Below are 20,455 nucleotides of genomic sequence, written 5' to 3' on the forward strand. Positions count from 1 at the left end.
TGATTTTTTCCTCATCTCTTGAGAAAGGGAAGCAGCAAAGCTGGCCCATGGCACTGGTACTGTCTGTCTTTCCTGGTGTTCCTCTCCGAGAGCACCCCAAATAGAAACTGCAGTTTATAGCACGGTCTGCGAGCACACCCTGCCTATTGCACTCCACGGAGCAGCACACAAGCTTGAAGAGCCAATGCACACGCCTCCAGGGGAGAGAGAGAAGCTACTCGCTGCGGTGAGCAAAAAAGGCTCCACCTCCAGTCCTCCAGCCTAACGCAACTGCTCTGGGACTGGCATTCAGTGAAAGAAGTGGCCGTACATTGGCCTAATTCTCACAAAACCATGAGCCCCCGGTCTCAGATCAGTGCCACGTGCACTTTACAGCTATCTGTGGGTGTCTTTAAGGAAGATAACCGAGAAAAATCATGAGTCCTTTCTCCTGCAGACAAATGCAGTAATTACACATGGAAATTCACACCAGAAAAACCCCTTATTTTCTGTCTGCTATTTAAAGAGGAAGAGCTTTCTTTTATCCCTGGGAGATCGTTGTGTTGTTTGTTTGCTATATGAATAGGGAACCCAACATAGCAGAACACTGAAAACAACTTGTATGAAGCATAATTAACTACCTAACAAACTGTATGAATAATAGAAACGACAGGAAAGTGGGAGGAAAGTGACTATCAAGTGTTAACTGCACATGATAGCATATCTTTTAAAGTCAAATACCTGCTTTCTGAAATTGCCTTATGCCTCTAACACAGTAATCAATACTATGAATTTTGAAATTGTTGCATCAATTATGTCAATGGCCTAGAAAATTACCCACACACAGATGCATCACTGGGAAAAAGATCAAGGATTAGGGTGTCTTTTTGTATGAAGCCACAAGGTGATTGAACAAATTCAGGGGCTACAAACAACTAATTTTAAGACACGCTATATCTTGTACTTTATGACATGAAATAACGGATTTCATGTAATTGTTCAAAATCTGTTATCTTGCAGAGGTAAGAGACTTACTTTGTGACACTATAGGAATGAAAAATTCTCTTAATGCCAGAAATTCCATACAAATTCTTACTGTACTTTCTAGCTAGGCACACACACCTATTTACCAGGAGTTGGAAGGATAAAGGATGATGCTGAGAACCTCAAGTGGTTCTGAACATACTACGTCCACTTTCACACTCATCCAAACAAAAAGAATGTACAGTTTGGAAGAATGAAAGTTGTCAATTTTACAAATTCTGTATGTTGCATTTTTAATCTCATTAAGAAGTTGAAAAGCACTAGAATATACTTCCCATGCTTTTTTTCAGAAACAATTTTGATAATTACAGTTTGATACAATTATCAAGGAGTATTTTAGAGTTATCAAGCAATGTAAATTGTTTCTGTGGATCACAGGTACATTAATATGCACTCTGATTTCCCAAGATTAGAAATATTGTGAAGATCTATGTAATAAAAAGCAAAGCTTTGATTGATTAAATGAAACTGGCAGGGCTATCTGCATAGTTAAAATTAACATTTGAAATGCTACATAACTTAAATATTGCTTTCAGTTTTTCAGACTATTGAAAATGTAAATACAATGCATACTTAGCCTTGATTTAAAGAGCACACTCCATTCTATCATATAATTGGCATAAAATTTTAAGTGAAATTCCATTTTTATAACCAGTTTTATTTCTTCACAGCTTATCAGCCTGTAAATTAACAGTAAGTTGTTCCAATATTCCCTGTCAAATTCACCAACACGTAAATATAAAATATAATTTTGTATGTAAAATAGTCCTAAAAGCAATAATATGAACCTATTAATACTAGAAAGCAAATAAATGGCCTATAGCCCTAAAAAAGGTAAAATCAGAACTGAGAGTGTACTTTGAACATTGGAGACATGACACAGCATGGGGCCCTTCCTGCCCTTAATATTGCTACTAACCAGCTGAGAAACACCAGACAAGTCCTTGGTCCTCCCTGGGCCTCAGTTTCTTCATCTAAAAATAAGGCAGCTGAAATATTAAGATCTTCTACAGTGCTAAAATTATATGATTTTGTGATCAAAAGAACAAAGGAAATAGTCTGACAACCAGTGAACAATTATCCTAAACATTACTTTTTGTGTTAAAAGAAAAATATGCAGTGAACATTCTTCACTGAGGAAAATGAGCAACTCCTGGCATTTCCCAATCACACCAGCATTGGTGTACTGATAAAACCTTTACAATCAGAAAAATCAAGGGTTTGAATCCCAGATCTCTCAGGAATTTACAGTTATGAAACCTGGACCTCTTTGTCAGAGTTTTCATATCTTCACTTGTAAATCAGGTAATTCATTATAAAGTCTATAATTTGTTACTGCAAAGTAGATCGTATTTGGGAGGAGAGGAAGAAGAGAACAGATTGCCATGACAGCATCTATATGCACCCCAGTGTTCTTAGCACCAAGTGGCAATCTTGCCACCGTGTCTTCCAAGTCTGTGCCCTGCTAGCTGCCATCTTGAGTTAATATTTATGCATCTACCTATAAATGAAAAGGCCCCACACTAGAACGCAGAGCCCAGGAGGATAACATTCTTGTGATGAACCTTACCAACTTAACTTTATTATTCCCTGTTGGCACTGCTTCTGAAAATGTGCAATTAAGAATAAAATATAGACCAGGTACAGTGGCCCTCCCTCCTGTAATCCCAGCACTCTGAGAGGCCAAGGCAGGAGGAGCACTTGAGGTCAGGAGTTCAAGACTAGCCTGAGCAAGAGTGATCCTGTCTCTACAAAAAATAGAAATATTAGCCAGGTGTGGTGGTATGGGCCTGTAGTCCGGGCTACTCAGGAGGCTGAGGCAGGAGGATTGCTTGAGCCTAGGAGTTGGAGATTTCAGTGAGCTATGACCATGCCCCTGCACTCTAGCCTGGGTAACAGAGTGAGAGACTCTGTCTCAAAAAGAATATATAAAATATGTCATTGTCTAAGTAACAGCATTTATCAGGATATTCTGCAACTAAGAGGGAACTATATACTTATACAATGTTAGAGACTTTTTCATAAGTATTAAAAGTGAATCATAATAAAAGATTAGAAAACAATGGAGAAATTCAAGATAGGAATTTAAAAACCTAACATTTACTGGACATTTACTATATGCCAGGCACTTGGTAAGTGCCTTACATTTTACTCTCACTGAATCCCTACAACAGCTCTAATGAGGACAGTGCTATTACTATCCCCACTTTAGAGATGAAAAAACTTAAGCTCAGAAAAGTAATTTGGGCAAAATCTCTGAGTATGTGACAATAATGGGATCTGAACTCAGTTTGTCTGACTCTACAAACCCTAAGCATCTGATCCAGAGTCCTGTATTATTAATCACAGCCTACTACAATTTCAGAATAATGTACAGAAGAATTTAACTAAGCTCTATGGTAGTATGTTTAAAATCTTGCCTTGGTTTCTCCTGTGTTGCCACCAAATTCCTTTATTGTTGCTAGAGTGATATAATCCTGGTTTTAAACAAAGAACCTAAAGACAGAGCTCTCTGGGAGCCAGAGCCCAGCACTGTCGCCTGCCACACGATGGAGGGACAACTCAGTGTGCAGCACAAAGATACCAGAACAGCCCCTGAATGCAAACGTCTTCCAGGAAAAACAGCAACTGCTACCATTCATAAACAATCCCCAAGGATGTTAATGGACTTTCATTAGGGGATTAACATTTTTCAGTAATATATGGAGGTCTACTGTGACTAGAAGATGATTTATAAAAGAGGAAGGTTAACCTTCATGAGGAAAAATATCTGATATCATGTCCATAAATTTAGAACCACAACTGTTTTGTGTTTTCTTTTCTCACAGCCTGGCTGCAGACAAATCATAGTGAGGTTAATTGCCTGTATCGGTTATAGTCTTTTGGATTTTTATTTTAATGTTTAAAAATGGCAGGAATAAAACTAAAAAGTATTTGGGGGGGGGGAGGCAGCTGCTACTGTGAATTATCAGCTCTGATTATTGTCTCTAGTGGGAAAAGATAATTCTTAACTATGCCCCAAAATTCTATTCCTGTGCCATTGGTTGGCATCTTTTTCTATCTATAACTGAACACATACATATATTTTTAGATTTCTGAGCAACCTCTCTCAGAAAAGTCTGACTCAAAGAGCAAACCTCACTGTAAGATTCTGACTTTAGAAAACTGTACAAATTTTCAAAAATTCAAAAAAAATTAGCAATCATAATGCAAGAAAACAAAAGACCTGTACAAATTACCAATTCTTCCGAGACCTCCAATGCATTAATTAAAGGAAATTTGAGTTTGACAACTTTTGGAAACACATGAGAAAATAAAAAGTAAATGTCCCTTTATTGAAAAGAGTGGAGAGAAAAAGGAGGACATTAAATCATGAAGTATAAAGAGGGAAAAACTGTTTTATCCCTCCAAATTCAGGAACCAAGCCTTGAAAGAAATGCTTTTAAGCATAAAATAGACACTTCAGGAAGATTTCATTATACAGCAGGTAGCACACGTATGGAAACTGCTATTCCAAGAAATGTCAGTTTCAATGAAAATGTACGTAAGTTCAAGAAGTGCTTGACAACCTGTGGAAATGTAACTCATGCAAACTGGAATGTTTTGGAATATATTCCAATTTTTATGTTGATGGCAGGTGCCAAAAGATAATTATTCTGGGCCTAAAGGAGAGTGGATGGATATACTCAATATTGTGCTTTATTTCTCTATGTTCTTGTACAAAAAATATGACTCTCAATTATTAACCCATAACAAGCATAAATCTACCACTAGGCCCAGAAGATGCTCCTCCATTGTGCGGCCACTGCTGCATCTTGGTGGTGATTTTGTAACCAAAGAGAAAGGTTCTGAAACTGTATCACTAAATACTGGTATTTGAAAGTGGCTCTTATGAGGGGTTGTCTGTAAGGGGAAGAGGCTGAAAACCATAACTGATAACTTGAGGGACTACCTATGAATCTCACTGCTAAGTCCTATTTTTATTTACCCAGGAAAAGAATTTCAGTTTAAAATTTGAGAGCCAAGAATCCTTTTTTAAAACTGTTACTCCTACTTGAGCTATACTTTCAAGAGACTTTTTACTTCTCTTTGCAGTGCTTTTGTTTTTCTCTAAAACTAAAAGTTATAGGTATTTGTATTTGAAATTGCCATATATTATACAATTTTGGTATGTATAGTAATTGGAAAGAGAATGTGGTTTTTTTTCTATAAAACACAAGGAGAAAAACATAACATACCATACACAGCATATATGCATTTAGGAAAGGAGAAGAAACAAGTAGACAACTAGAGCCACAAAAGAAGTCCTTATTCTTCACCAATCACAGCAGGCTTTCCGAAATCTCTGCTGGTGCATTTCTGCTTAGTGCCAACTTTCAAATTGTCTCCCCCATGCTTACTATTCAGTCACAGTTCTTTTCTATGTGTGGCCCAACTTTAAACAATGTATGTAGTCAAAGCCTTTTCCTTAATTGAGAAATTAGGAGAATTTATTTCCCTGCTCAAAGGACAGGCAGCAGCAGAGCAACAGAGGTGTAGGAGGCTGGAAGAAGGGCTTACGACTTATAGCATATTAGTTGGATGCTTTGCATTTATAGCACACCATGTTATCCAATTAATTCTGGCCACTATTTATTGAACACATATCATGTGCTAACATGGTAATCACATAAGTTCTTGGGGTGAGGGTTAACTCTTACGTCGAGAAGTGCAGCCACAGTAGGTGAGGGAGCCAGGGCCAAAGGACAGGCACCTCTCTATGCAGTCACGGCCCTGGGGGAGCAGGAGGTAGCTCCGGATTCCCATCCTGGTAAGTCCCAGTAACAAACAGTTATTCTACATAGATACTGCTCAGCCCTGCTTTTTACAGTCTGACCTTCTTTCCAGGCATTAATGGAATCACAGAAACTGACATGAGTTACTTAGTCAAGGGCAAGTTAAATGTTTGGACATCAAAACCTTGTTTGAGGAAAGAAAGAGGAAAGGCAAAAAATATACTTAATCTTCTGGCTAGTATTTGTATTATAACACATGGCTGCTTGCTTATTCAAACACCTTTAATCCTGTATTGCCTTGGACCTTTTGGAGGAGAAAGCAACACCCTTCATAAGAAGAAAAGAAACGTATTTCAGAAATGCCAATAGGACTCAGTGAGCAGATTTTATTTGTGGTTTCACAATGTAAACAACACAAAATTGGGTTCTACAATTTCTTTCACAGGTCCTAATTGTTCTTTATGTGGAATGCTCTCAATCTATATTTCTCTCCAAAGGTGGTCCACTGTTTGACCTTGGGCAAGACAACTGTTATATTTCCTATATGTCAAGCTTCAAATAAAAGGGGCTTACTAAGTCAACATATGATTATTAAAGATTTTTTCTCTAATATCATCCTTAAAATCAGGATGGAAGTGAATCCCCAAGATAATGAAAATTCCTTTGTCCTAATGAAATGCAAGGCTGTTTTTGGCAGTTCTCAGTATCTCTCATGATCCGCATGGCCCAGGCTGACATTCATCTGAGACACTATGTCGGTATTCATTCTATTCGTCTGTTTATGGACGCCTCTATTAATAACAACATGCAGTGTCAGAATTGTTGTTTAAATATCCATAAAACTAAAACACTAGTCTGTCTTCCGTTAATACATTTATTAAATCAAACTGAAATGTATATCTGGTAGGATGCATCTGCTACAAATACGAAAACTCCTAATTCAAATGGTTAAAAAGGAATGTCATTATCTCCTATAATCTGTGATAGTGTCACACTCGAGCTGGGTAATTCAGTGGCTTAACAAGATCATCAAGACTCCCCTTTCTAGTGCCCCACACTCAGCAAAGGTGCCTGTAGTCACCTCTAGTGTCCTCTGCAGTTAAGAAGACAGCAAAGTCCAGGCATCACATGGTGGATACCCAACAATTTCCAGCTAAAAAATGGTATTCACTTCCCTCCAAATCCTTTTTCTATCAGCAAGAAAACTATGCTCTGAGGCCCCGAGCAGGTTTCCCTCACATATCAGAATCAGACCACATGCCACCCCCTGAACTAATCACTAGCAAGAAGAATGGAGCAATCATCTGCAGCGCCAAAGCCAAGCCCACCACATCCCAGTGGGAGGGGAAAAGGTGGGAAAGAGGGTGGACCCAGACTAGGCAAACCACCAGTGTCTGCTAGACTTTTATATTTACCTTTTAATAAAAATGTGGTATCTACTTTTTGATTAATTAAAATCAAGAAAGCGATTGAAAGAGTCTGTAAGTAATTTTATATAGCAAAAATAAATTTTTTTACTAAAAAGTAAACTGAAAAAAAGTGTGATGCTAATAAAACATTCTATCATATACTGATCCTTATAAACTACATTCTTGCTAAAATACATGGCTGAAGAACAAGTAGCAAAACTATGAACTGCCTTTCTCTAAACCTTATTATGCTAAGACTGAATGCTTAAGTAAAAGCTCTTGCTTTGATCAGAGATATTAGCAATGAAAATATATCTGGCAGCTATGGTTCGTTGGTATGAAATATAAAACTCTGATGGTCAAATACAGCCCTCCTTTACCCATAGCCAGAAACAAGACAAAATACTCACCTGAATCATTAGTCAATAAAAGATCAAATAGAATCACAATTCATAATCTGACAAACTGTTGTTCTTACTCCTTGAGGCATTTTATATAAAACACATTAAAGTCAGATAAAATATAATAGAATCTTCATGGGGTTAATGAAAAAAGAGAATTTGTGCTTCATGAAGGGAAATAAAATATACTCTGTGTTTCTTTAACCCTCATTATCCCTGTTTCTACCAGAGCAAATGTCTCTGTCAAAGAAGCAAACTTAAATAGTAAAGAGGCATTTTTATGCTGTTGCTGTCCCATAGACCAACAAGAAGCAATAAACATTTGTCATATTTACTTAATTTCCATAACCTTTCTTCTCTATCTTAGTCCCTTGTTTACAGTCTCCATCTTTTTTTTTTTTTTTTTTTTTTTTGAGACAGAGTCTCGCTTTGTTGTCCAGGCTAGAGTGAGTGCCGTGGCATCAGCCTAGCTCACAGCAACCTCAAACTCCTGGGCTTGAGCGATCCATCTGCCTCAGCCTCCCAAGTAGCTGAGACTACAGGCATGCGCCACCATGCCCGGCTAATTTTATATATATATATCAGTTGGCCAATTAATTTCTTTCTATTTATAGTAGAGACGGGGTCTCACTCTTGCTCAGGCTGGTTTTGAACTCCTGACCTTGAGCAATCCGCCCGCCTCAGCCTCCCAGAGAGCTAGGATTACAGGCGTGAGCCACCGCGCCCGGCTTACAGTCTCCATCTTTTCTCTACAGTATTTATCTCAGTAACTAGCTGCAAAGCAAGTCTAGAGTCCCAGGCTTTCCAGATACCCCCCAGCTATTCATTCATACCCATAGCTTGAACTACTATCCCAAAGTCACTGAATCCTGTCTCTCTCAAATATATCTGTGCCCTAGGCTTCTCTCCTCAACATGCCCCTCGATTGGGCCACAGGTGCTTTCATATGCCTCAAACTGAAATCATCTTCACATCACCAAAATCTGTTTTCTCTTTTATCCTCTTTCTAGTTGTCCAAATCCCAAATCTGGAAGCCATCCTAGGCTTATCCTCTGTCTTTCAAAATCCACCTGAAACCGTAAAATATTGATTCTCCTGCTACTGAGATCTGCAATGCACCCTTTCTTCTCCATCTCCATTACAAATGCCAAGTTCAGGCTATTATCATGACCTGCCTAGACGAACACAACAGCGTCTTTACTGGTCTTGCTGATTCAGCCTCCTGTTCCCCTCAACCATTGAGTTTTTAACCTGCTGGCAGAGTGACTTTTCTTAAGCACAAATCTGACCGTGTCATCTCGAGCTCCAAAATTTTTGATGGCTGCCATTCCCTACAAAATAAGATCTGAACTCCTTAAGGATAAGTAATTCATGTACAGAGTGAATTACTTACACATCCCTGCACAGAGTCCTCTGGGTCACTCTCATGCTGCTTCCTCAGCCTGGAAAATATCTCCCTTGAAACTGCCACCTTCCCAACACTCTCATTTTCAGCTCAAACTTTTCCTCTTCTGTGCAGTCTTTCCTGAAAATCCCAGGCCGAACTGGAAACACCCTCACTTGGTTCCCATTAACTTCATGACAGTCTTTATCATTTTATATTATAACTGTTTATTTGCATGACTTCCCACTAGAAAGAAAAGGCTTTGAAAGTATGGTTCGGGTTTGCCCATCTTTGATCATCACACAGCATAGCACTTGGCATTTGGTAGGTTCCGTAAATATCTGTTCAGTTAATTGCACAAATGATAACGAAAATTGGACTGAACAAGTTTTAAAGTAAAGAAGGAGCCTTTATGTGCACGGTAGTTAGCAACACTTCAAATGCCTGGAGGGGGCTATGAATGAACTGGTAACTCGGGGAATACTGATGAATCCTGAATCCACTCTGCCAGTGTGACAACCAGAGCCATTTACTCACTACAACCAAACTTCCCCATTCCTATTTTAAGAGTAACTATATAACAAAAGGATACAGTGGAATTAGATTTGCAAATAGAGCTGAAGAATGAGAATTTTATTACCTCTCCCAATTCATCAGAGATGCAATAATAATCAAAGTCTAGCTTTGGCAAAAAACTAAAATATAACAATTTAACACAAAATAGAGAATTTGTGAATTCTAATGATAGAAGAAACCTCCAAAGGTTATTCAGACCTCCATATTAGATAACCTCATGAATGGTACTCTCTCTGCCATCTTGAAAGACATTTTACAATTCCCTTAACATCTTGTTCCAGTGTCTTAATCCTTTAGAGTCTAAAGTTTTTTCCTAATGCCTAGAATAGTGTATTTCTAGTAAAGATTGAGAGGAAATTGACATTTTCTTTCTTTTTTTTTAGACTAACCCTTCCTTAAGTCACTCTCAGCCTCATCTGTCCTGGTCATAAGAATTGTACATACAACTTGCAGGCATTCTACAGCAATAACAATGGGCATTGGTGAGCGCTGAGTATGTGCCAGGTGTGATGCTAAAAGCTTTTTGTGCATTACCTCATTCGGTCCTCATGAGGAAACAACTATTATAAAGATCCCCATTTTATAGATATGATAACTGGGTTTATAGTTGTTAAATAGTGTGCACAAAGTTGCCCAGTGAGGAAGTGGCAGTGACAATTAGAATTAGAACAAGCTTTGTCTGATTCTAGGAACTTATGAGTTACTAGGCTTTTCTATCTGTAGTTTATGTGTACTTTTTCTCTCTCTCTCTCTCAACCACTCTGCATCCTGATTCCTCTATGCTTCCCTGAAATCTATACAGTGTTAAATAATACTACATTATATAGATTTGCCGTAACAATTTTATTGCTTTTCTCATAGTCAAAAAAATTAAACCAAGTTTTTATCTGCACCTATGTATTTATATACAATAGAAAATGTTATATAAATAAGTAAAATCACTTGGGATATATATGCATTTTTATTTTTGAAACACACTCTTGATCACATACCAATTTATGGAAAGCATTAGGAATGGTGCAAATCTTTTAGTAACCATAAAATGGGTATTCTGATGTTAGAAAAGAAAACTATTGCATTAAGTATTCTATATGACTGTCATTGCTAATAATAAGTGACATTTTCAGTTCGCTTAATCATTCACCTGCTGAAGACTATTAAGTTTGCATCCAGTTTGGGTTTATTACAAATCTACTATGAACATTTGTATATAAAAAATGACATTTTTATAATACTATAGTCAGGCACTGTCCTAAACACTTTTAAAACATTAATAAACATTAATTAGTGTGAAAAATGTATTCATTCAGAGGCAATTAGGTAATGTGATGGGCCAGTTAGCTATAACTTTTGGCAACTGGAAGTGTCTCCTAATACTAATTCCTTGTATCTTAATGGCTTTGTTTGACCATAGACTCTACACTTGAAGAATTTCATTCATGTAGTTTTATTTTTCTTTTCATTTAGAACTCAATATTTACCTTCGTATTTTCTAAAACACACTCAAAATTGAAGGCTCCACAAATAACTCATGGAATAATTTACTACTGCATCATTCTAGTAGTGATGCTTAATTTGTTAGTTAAATTTACCACTTAGCACTGCCTCTTTAATAGGTAGAGTTACTAATATGTCTAATATAAATCATAAGGTTTGAAACCAAGCCAACAGATGGTTAGATTTTCAAAATAGCCTGAGTCACAGCTGCCACTTTATGTTAGCATCCAAATTATTAGCTGATACACCAGTTAAAATACAGTTAGCCATCACTAAGATTAATTTTCTCAGTTACTTATTGTGAAGCTTCCTCTAACTTAGAGTTATAATTCTTATAGAATTATAGCAGATATAAAAAATAAACTTAGAGTTCCAATTCTTAGTTCCTGTTCATTTTTATTAGGGGCATATAACAATGAATTTCAAACATTTTCTTTTTAGAAGATATGTTTCATCAAAGAAATAGGAGGACATTTAGATTACAGGAACAGGACTGACATTTAAATATAGTAGTATCTAATAAGTCAAAGGTTCCATTTTTTTCAAGAACATATTTTTTGAAAGAGTGACATAAATCCCAGTTGAACTAGTATAGTCTTGGTTTTCCTCTTTTATCTCAGCATAGTCACGAATAGATCCCCTTTGACACTCACAAGTGTACCATTGGATGGTAAATTATATGATCACCCAATTTCTGTGTCATGAAGAAAATAAGGAAATATCCTATTCTCAACTCTTATTAAATCATTTCATAATTTTGAATAGAGAAAATCTCCAACTGCCAAAGTTTTCAAGTGAAAAAAAATATATATGTACACACAGTTCCCTCAGATGATAAACTGTCTTTTCACTGTTCCCTCTTCTAACATATTTGAAATAAATTCATCTTAGTCTAAGTACAGATGAAATTTTCTTAATCATCTCACTGCCAGCCTGTGCAAAAGAAAACAAGATAAATGTTTTGGTCTCGCCCACCACAAAAGAGACATTCCTATATTATATAACATTAATTTCTCATAATGATTTTTAGATGAGTCATTTCATATAGATATGTCAGTCTAGAGTATTTTTGCACTAGTTACATTTTTGCAAATAGAAATTAAAGAGGGAAGGAGGAAAAAATTGAGATAGAAATCAAACCAGTTTATATTTTACATGGAGATAGCCAAGTAGTCATCAAAATTAATTTATTGGAAGAAAATATTTGAAATATTGATCAAAATTAACCACTTCAGTACGAGCGTCTACTATAGTCGACAGCCACAGATGAAGCCGCACAGCCAAGCGTTGACTTTAGCTCACAGCCGTGATATGACTTTTCTAATTTTTCATTTATCAAAATAAAATTGTGAACATTTAAAAATGACGTAATGAAAACATATATGTATATGTTACCTATTCTGATTTACATTACAAGTAAAGCTGCCTGTAAAGTTTAACAAGCTTTCAGTGCTTTAAAGCTTTCCTCATCACACAAGAGTAAAACGGATTCGTCGTCAATGCACAGCACAAACTATCGTGAGGACTATGAGTGCCGGTTGTGGGCAAGGTTTCGCAGTCGGTGAGCGCCTACCAAAGTGGTTACATTTAGAAGGGTTGGCTGAGCAGATTACATTTTTTTCACAGTTTCCCTGGACCTATGAACTAAAAGCAGAGGTTTTTAAATGTTTTGGCCTTGGGACACCTTTACGCTCTTCAAAATTACTGATGACCCCCCCCATACCCTCCTAGAGCTTTTGCTGATGTAGGTTATATTTATAAATATTTAATAATTTCGGATAATTGTGGACATTTTTTTATATTATACCACAACTTTACAAGTTATAGTTTCTTCAAATTTAGTTGCAATGTAGAATTTTAAACCATAATAATAAACTTTTTATATTCTTTGCATTCAAATCTTTTGATCTATCTTGAGATTTTAAGGAATCTTTTTTCCCTGTATGGCTTTGTAACAACATGCACTGGTCATTTAAAAAATACTGATTCAGGCTGGGCGCAGTGGCTCAAGCCTGTAATCCTAGCTCTCTGGGAGGCCGAGGCGGGCAGATCGTTTGAGCTCAGGAGTTCGAGACCAGCCTGAGCAAGAGTGAAACCCCATCTCTACTATAAATAGAAAGAAATTAATTGGCCAACTAATATATATAGAAAAAATTAGCTGGACATGGTGGTACATGCCTGTAGTCCCAGCTACTTGGGAGGCTGAGGCAGTAGGATCGCTTGAGCCCAGGAGTTTGAGGTTGCTGTGAGCTAGGCTGATGCCACGGCACTCCCTCTAGCCTGGGCAACAAAGTGAGACTCTGTCTCAAAAAAAAAAAAAAAAAAAAATACTGATTTACAGAGTTATGGAGATCTTCCAAATTCTGAACCAATTTCATTATATAACATAAAAAAAACACATTCATTAATATTATCCCCACCTCATTAGAAAAGTCTTTAAGTACAGATTGGCAAGGAACACATGTAACTTTGAGGGCAATGGAAAGTTCAGTATCTTGATAGTGTATACATATGTAAAACTCATCAAGTTGAACACCTAAAGTTTGTGCAGGTTTTACAGGCATAAGTTATACCTCAACAAAATGATATTTTAAAAATTTTACTTATAAGACATAGTAATAGGTAAAAACAAAAAATGGAGTTCATTATTCTACACTATGCTTTCTACTTTTGTGCACAAAAATGTCTACAACAAAAAGCAGGAAAATGTCTTTAAGTGCTGTCAAGCTCATGGTAACAGATTTGAGTTTTCAAAAATTCTTATTTTTGCTTGAAAGCTTGAATTTGATCATTAGCAGTAAATAATGTCAGTTGCTGTACTTAATGTGACAGGTTCACTTGTTCATTTGTATGAAAATGTCCTTCAATAACCAAGTTTGAAAACTATAGTTTGTCAATTCTTCAGGAAAAAATGGTGTTCCATGAAAGAAAGCAGCTACCTTAGCTCACAGGTTAAACAATTACATAAGCATCTTATTTCAGTTTAACCTCCTACATCAATGTAGCACAAGTGTTTTATGCCTACTTCCCATTACACAGAATATGAAAAAGACATATGCTCAAAGATAAGACTAAATACAATTAATAATTTTTACTACTCAGCAAGAACATTCTTATGTCAAAATGCCCTCAAAACATTTTTTTAATTGCAACTGCATTGGTTGATACTGGCCACACCCAGCTTTACCCACCATTGCTCTTACATCATCAGTGTAAATTTGAACCCATTGGAAAAAGCAAATAATGTTTTAATATTATTATAAAAATAGTTTTTCCCTCACTGACCCCCTAACAGTATCTAAAAGATTGCTAGAGATCCATGGAGCAAATTTTAAGAACTAGTGAACCGATCCAGACAGAGACATCTCTAAGATGGCAGATGAGAAAACCACCAGCCAGATTGTCTCTGCAAAAAAGATTTTAGAAGAAAGTGAAAAAAACTAAACAAGCAGACAAACACAGATAGGATGAGGGTGGAAAGGAAGGGTGCCTGAAGCTACAGGAGACTCCACGAGAAGTTGCAAAGGAGAACTAGAAAAGAGAAAGGCCCCCGAGAGGCTTGGAGACCAGTGACAAGGGTAGGCAGAGCAGTTAACTTTCCCCTCCCTTTCATCTCTGACTGCTGGTGGGCTCCTGAGTGGTTGGAGAGACCTGCTAACACCAGCTGAGAGACAGCTGCCACCAGTGAGTGGTGAGCTTCTTGAGGATAGGGCACTAGGATCCCAGTTACCTCAGGGTACCTCCCTGCACACAGACCCAAGCTGATCATCAGGCACCATATTGCTTCATTCAACCCTTCCCCTTCCCTACCCGTGGGTGCCCAGAGAGACAATTTAGCCATCACACAGAGGCATCTCCAAGGAATAGGACCTTTCCTTTGGGGCCCTACAACAGACTGAGGGGTACTCAGGCTGTGAGCTCCCTGTGCAACAGCCCTCCCAGTTGCTGCTAGCCTTGTGACTCCAGAAGAACAGGGCAAAGCCCAAGATGGAGAGACATCAATCCAGCTTGGAAACCCCATGGGTGACTTTAGACTAGCATTCCTCTCCCTGGAATAGTCGGGAATTGATCTCCAGGGCCCAAGGGACAGGCCTGTAGACCAGATCCCATACACCCAGGTCTCGATCTCATTGCCCTGCGGCAAAGAAGGGATATTTGGGAATAAACCTACTGAGGTATGTGTGTCTTCAGGAGCAGATCAGCATGCTTGAGGGGCAACCCTCTTCCCAGGGGAAGGCCATGTGCCAGCCCAGGCTGCAATCCTGGGCAGGGAACTTCTCGGCCTACATCACAGCCAGAGGAGATCTGCTGGCTTCAAGTCCTACCTGCTGGCAGAGGCCCAGGAGAAACCGCAGAAAAGGGGAGGGTGGAAAGGAGAGAGGCTTGCTCTAGACTGCAGGTCTCAGACAGCCTCATTCCCACACAGACTTTTTGGCTGAGTAAGGCCATTTCAGTCCACCTTGGCAGCTTTGCCCAGAAGCAGAAAATAGATCATTGCCCCTGCTAACAACATTTATGAAACTTGAGGGCAGGCTTACCCAACCCAGCTCCACCCAGACTCACTCCCAGACCTGTTCCCACTGAGGTGGAGAATAAGGACACACCTGGAAGTCCCAGGGCACAAACCCACCACCTCAGGCACAGGATGCCTCTCCAGAGGAACAAGAGCTGGTTACAGGACCCAAAAACAACACTGTAGCCTGTTCTTCCCAGCAAGCACCACCTATTGACAGAGAGGTCATTCTGCACACGTTTTTACTACATCTACTGACTGATCCTAAAGAGTGTGGTCAAATCTCACCCACAAACACCACCTACTGGCTCAGAGAATAAACATGCCGTGTCATTATCCAAACAAAAATCTAAAGGTAAGAAGCAACAGCTGATCCAGATGGGAAGGAATCAGCGAAAGAACTCTGGAAGTATGAAGAATCAAATGGAAAGCACACCCCCAAAGAGGAACATCAGCTCTCTAGCAATGGGCATTAACCAAATTCAGAACACTAAAATAACAGAAGAAGAATTTCAAACATGGGATATAAGAAAATTTAATTATATGCAAGAAAATGGATAACCAACATAAACCACAAAAAAATCCAGGACATCGAAGAAAAATTCACAAAAGAAATTGAAATATTAAAGAAAAATCAAACTGACTCCTGGAAATGAAGAATCTATTCAAGGAACTACAAAACACAGTGGAAAACCTCAAGAACAGGGTAGATTAAACAGAAGAAAGCATCTGAGAGACTGAAGATAATACCTTCCAATTAAATCAGTCACAGAGATAGAGCAGAGAAAGAGAAAAGAGCAAAGCCTACAAGGAATGTGTGATTATTTGAAGAAGCCTAATGCAAGAGTTATGGGCATCCATGAGGGTGAAGAAGAAAACACGCAAGGGTTAGATAAACTATTTGAAGATATAATAGAGGAAAATTTCCCAAGCCTTGCTAAAAATCTAGATATCCAGGTACAATAAGCTCAAAGGACCCCTGGCAGGGTCAATGCAAACAGGAAGACATCACGACATAGTCATCAGACTGACCAAAATATCAACAAGAGGCCCTTCTATGAGCTGTAAGGTGAAAAAAACAAGTACATATAAAGGAAATCCCATCTGAATAATTCCAGACTTCTCAACTGAAACCTTATAAGGAAGCAGAGACTGGAACCCCATTCTTACTCTTCTGAAACAGCATAATGACCAGCATAGATCTTGTACCCTGCAAAACTAAGTTTTGTATACAAAGGAGAAATAAAGACATTCTCAGATAAGCAAAGACTGAGGGAATTCACCTAGACAAGACCAGCCCTCCAAGTAGTACTCAAAACAGGGTTACCCACGGATCAGCATAATAAACACTCACGAATGTAAATCCACTCAAAAGCTAAAGATCAAAGGCCAGATACCACAATGGCTCAAGAGAGAAAGCAACAAAGTTCAACCCAATAGGATGAACAGAAATTTGCCCCACCTTCCAGTTCTCTCAATAAATGTGAATGGCTTAAACTCCCCACTCAAGAGACACAGGTTGGCTGGATGGATAAAAACAAATCAAGTATCTGGCTGTCTTCAGGAAACACATCTAACCTGCAAAGATGCATTTATACTCAAGGTAAAGGGGTGGAACTCAATATTTCAAGCAAATGGAAGCCAAAAGAAGGCCTGCATGGCAGTTTTGATTTCAGATAACTTAGTTTTTAAATCAACAAATGTAATACAAAGAGGGTCACTATATAATGGTGAAAGGTACAGTTCCACAAGAAGATATAACATTTCTAAATATGTATGCACTCAACTTAGCTGCACCCAGATTTATAAAGCAAACTCTACTTGATCTAAACAAATTGATAAACAGCAACACCATAATAGCTGGAGACTTCAACACCCTGCTGACAGCACAGGACAGATCCACCACACAAAAAATTAACAAAAGAGAAATAATGGACTTAAACAGAACTCTAGAATAAATGGGCCTGACTGACATTTCCAGGACATTCTACCCAAAAACCACTGAATATACATTCTTCTCATCAGCTCATGAGACATTCTCTAAGATTGACCATATCCTAGGACACAAAGCATGTCTCAAAAAATTTTAAAAAATAGAAATCATACCATGTATCTTCTCAGACCACAGTGGAATAAAAGTAGAAATCAACCCTAAAAGAAACTCTGATTTCTACACAAAGTCATAGACACTAAACAACCTTCTGCTGAACAATTACTTCATAAATGAGGAAATCAAGATAGAAATCAAAACATTCTTTGAACTAAATGACAATGGAGACAAAAGTTACCAAATCTATGGAACACGACTAAAGGAGTCCTGAGAGGAAAGTTTATTTCCATAAATACCTATATCCAAAAGACAGAAAGATCACAAATAGACAATCTAATGAATTGACTCAAAGAGCTAGAAAAAGAACAGACTAACCCCAAACCCAGCAGAAGTGAAATTAGTAAGAGCAAATCAGAACTAAATGAAATTGACAAGGAAACTACATGAAAGATTAATAAACAACAAGTTGGTTCTTTGAAAAAAATAAACAAAATTGACATACCTTTGGCTAGACTAATGAAAAGCAGAAAAGAGAAATCTCTAAAGCTCCATCAGGAACAATAAGGAGAAATTACAACTGATGCCATGGAGATACAAGATATAATCTATGGATACTACAAAAACCTTTATGTACACAAACTGGAAAATGTGGAGGAAGTGGACAAATGTTTAGAAACACACAGCTTCCCTAGGCTTAACCAGGAAGAAATAGAATTACTGAACAGACCAAAATCAAGTACTGAAATTGAAACAGCAATAAAAAACCTTCCTAAAAAGAAAAGTCCTGAACCAGATTGTTTCACACCTGAATTTTACCACACCTACAAAGAAGAACTGGTGCCTATCCTGCAGAAATTATTCCACAACATCGAGAAGGATGGAATCCTCCCCAAAACATTTTATGAAGCCAACACAACCCTGATGATACCAAAACCAGAACAGGACGCAACAAAAAAGAAAACTATAGACCAACATCCCTTATGAATATAGACGCTAAAATTCTCAACAAAATCCTAGCAAATCGAATCTAGGTGCTTATCAAGAAAATAATCCATCATGACCAAGTAGGCTTCATCCCAGAGATGCAGGGATGGTTCAACATATGCAAATCTATAAATGTGTAATTCACCATATAAATAGAAGCAAAAACAAAAACCATATGATCCTCTCAATAGATGCAGAAAAAGCATTTGACAAAATTCAACACCCTTTTATGATAAGAATGCTTAACAAAATAGGCATAGATGGGGCTGACCTAAAAATGATTCAAGTCATATATGACAAACCCACAGCCAACATCATACTGAATGGGGAAAAATTGAAAGCATTCCCACTTAGTGGGCAACCTTGTCTGATTCCACTTATATCTCCTCTTCTATTCAACAAAGTGCTAGAAGTCCTTGCTATAGCAATTAGACAAGAGAGCCAGCCGGGTGCGGTGGCTCACACCTGTAATCCTAGCACTCTGGGAGGCCGAGGCGGGCGGACTGCTCAAGGTTGGGAGTTCGAAACCATCCTGAGCGAGACCCCGTCTCTACTAAAAATAGAAAGAAATTAATTGACCAACTAAAAATATATATACAAAAAATTAGCCAGGCATGGTGGTGCATGCCTGTAGTCCCAGCTACTTGGGAGGCTGAGGCAGGAGAATTGCTTGAGCCCAGGAGTTTGAGGTTGCTGTGAGCTAGGCTGATGCCACGGCACTCACTCTAGCCAGGGCAACAAAAGTGAGACTCAAAAAAAAAAAAAAAAAAAGAGAGAGCCGATTCAAGGGCATCCAAATGGGGGCAGAAGAGATAAAACTCTCACTCTTTGCTGATATGATATTATATCTAGAAAACACCAAGGATTCAACCAAGAGACTCCTTAAATTGATAAATGAATTCAGTAAAGTCTCAGGATATAAAATCAATACACACAAAGCAGAGGCATTCATATATGCCCATAACAGTCAAACTGAGAACCATATCAAAGACCCAATACCCTTCACAATAGCAACAAAGAAAATAAAGTACCTAGGAAAATATAGTTAGGGAGGTCAAAGACCCCTACAGGGAGAACTATGAAACACTGAGGGAGGGAAACAGCAGAGAACGTAAACAGGTGGAAAACCATATCATGCTCATGGATCAGCAGAACAACATTGTTAAAATGTCTACCCAGTGTGATCTACAGATTCAATGCAATCCCTATTAAAATACCAACATCATTTTTCACAGATATAGAAAAAACAATTTTACACTTCATATGGAACCAGAGAAGACCCCAAATAACAACAGCAATCCTAGACAATAAAAACAAAATGGAAGGTATCAATTTACCAGACTTCAAATTATACTACAAGGCTATAGTAATTAAAACAACTTGGGACTGGCACAAGAACAGGGACATTGACCAGTGGAACAGAATTGACAACCCAGATATAAAACCATCCTCATATAGCCATCTATTCTGCAACAAAGCAGACAAAAACATACATTGGGGAAAATCCTTATTCAATAAGTGGTGCTGGGAAAACTGGATAGCCACATGTAGAAGACTGAAGCAAGATCCACACCTTTCACCTCTCACAAAAATCAGCTCATGCTGGGTAACAGACTTAAACCTAAGGTATGAAACTGTTAGCATTCTAGAGGAAAATGTTGAAAATATTCTTCTAGACATTGGCCTATACAAAGACCTTATGAAGAAGACCCCAAAGGCAATCACAGCAACAACAAAATTAAATAAATGGGATCTGATCAAACTAAAAAGCTTCTGCACAGCCAAAGAAACTGTCAGAAGAGCAAACAGACAACCTAAGAATGGGAGAAAATTTTCACATGCT

General features: G+C 38.0%; 1 protein-coding gene across 5 annotated transcripts in view; it reads right to left on the minus strand.

The window, feature by feature from the left end:
* The window catches only part of AKAP7 (A-kinase anchoring protein 7), a 127,208-nt gene that overhangs the window by 28,552 nt on the left and 78,201 nt on the right, over positions 1 to 20,455 (minus strand). For 2 of the 5 annotated variants that reach the window (XM_012736617.2, XM_076002941.1), the window contains exon 1: positions 1 to 20,455. This exon is cut by the window's right edge. The exons of the other annotated variants lie outside the window; for them this stretch is intronic. In XM_012736617.2, the coding sequence (XP_012592071.1) occupies positions 1 to 49 (49 nt within the window). In that variant the 5' untranslated portion in view covers positions 50 to 20,455. 5 annotated transcript variants of the gene reach the window in all.

The sequence above is a fragment of the Microcebus murinus genome, chromosome 5 (genome assembly GCF_040939455.1).
Source record: "Microcebus murinus isolate Inina chromosome 5, M.murinus_Inina_mat1.0, whole genome shotgun sequence".
Taxonomy (NCBI): Eukaryota; Metazoa; Chordata; class Mammalia; order Primates; family Cheirogaleidae; genus Microcebus; species Microcebus murinus.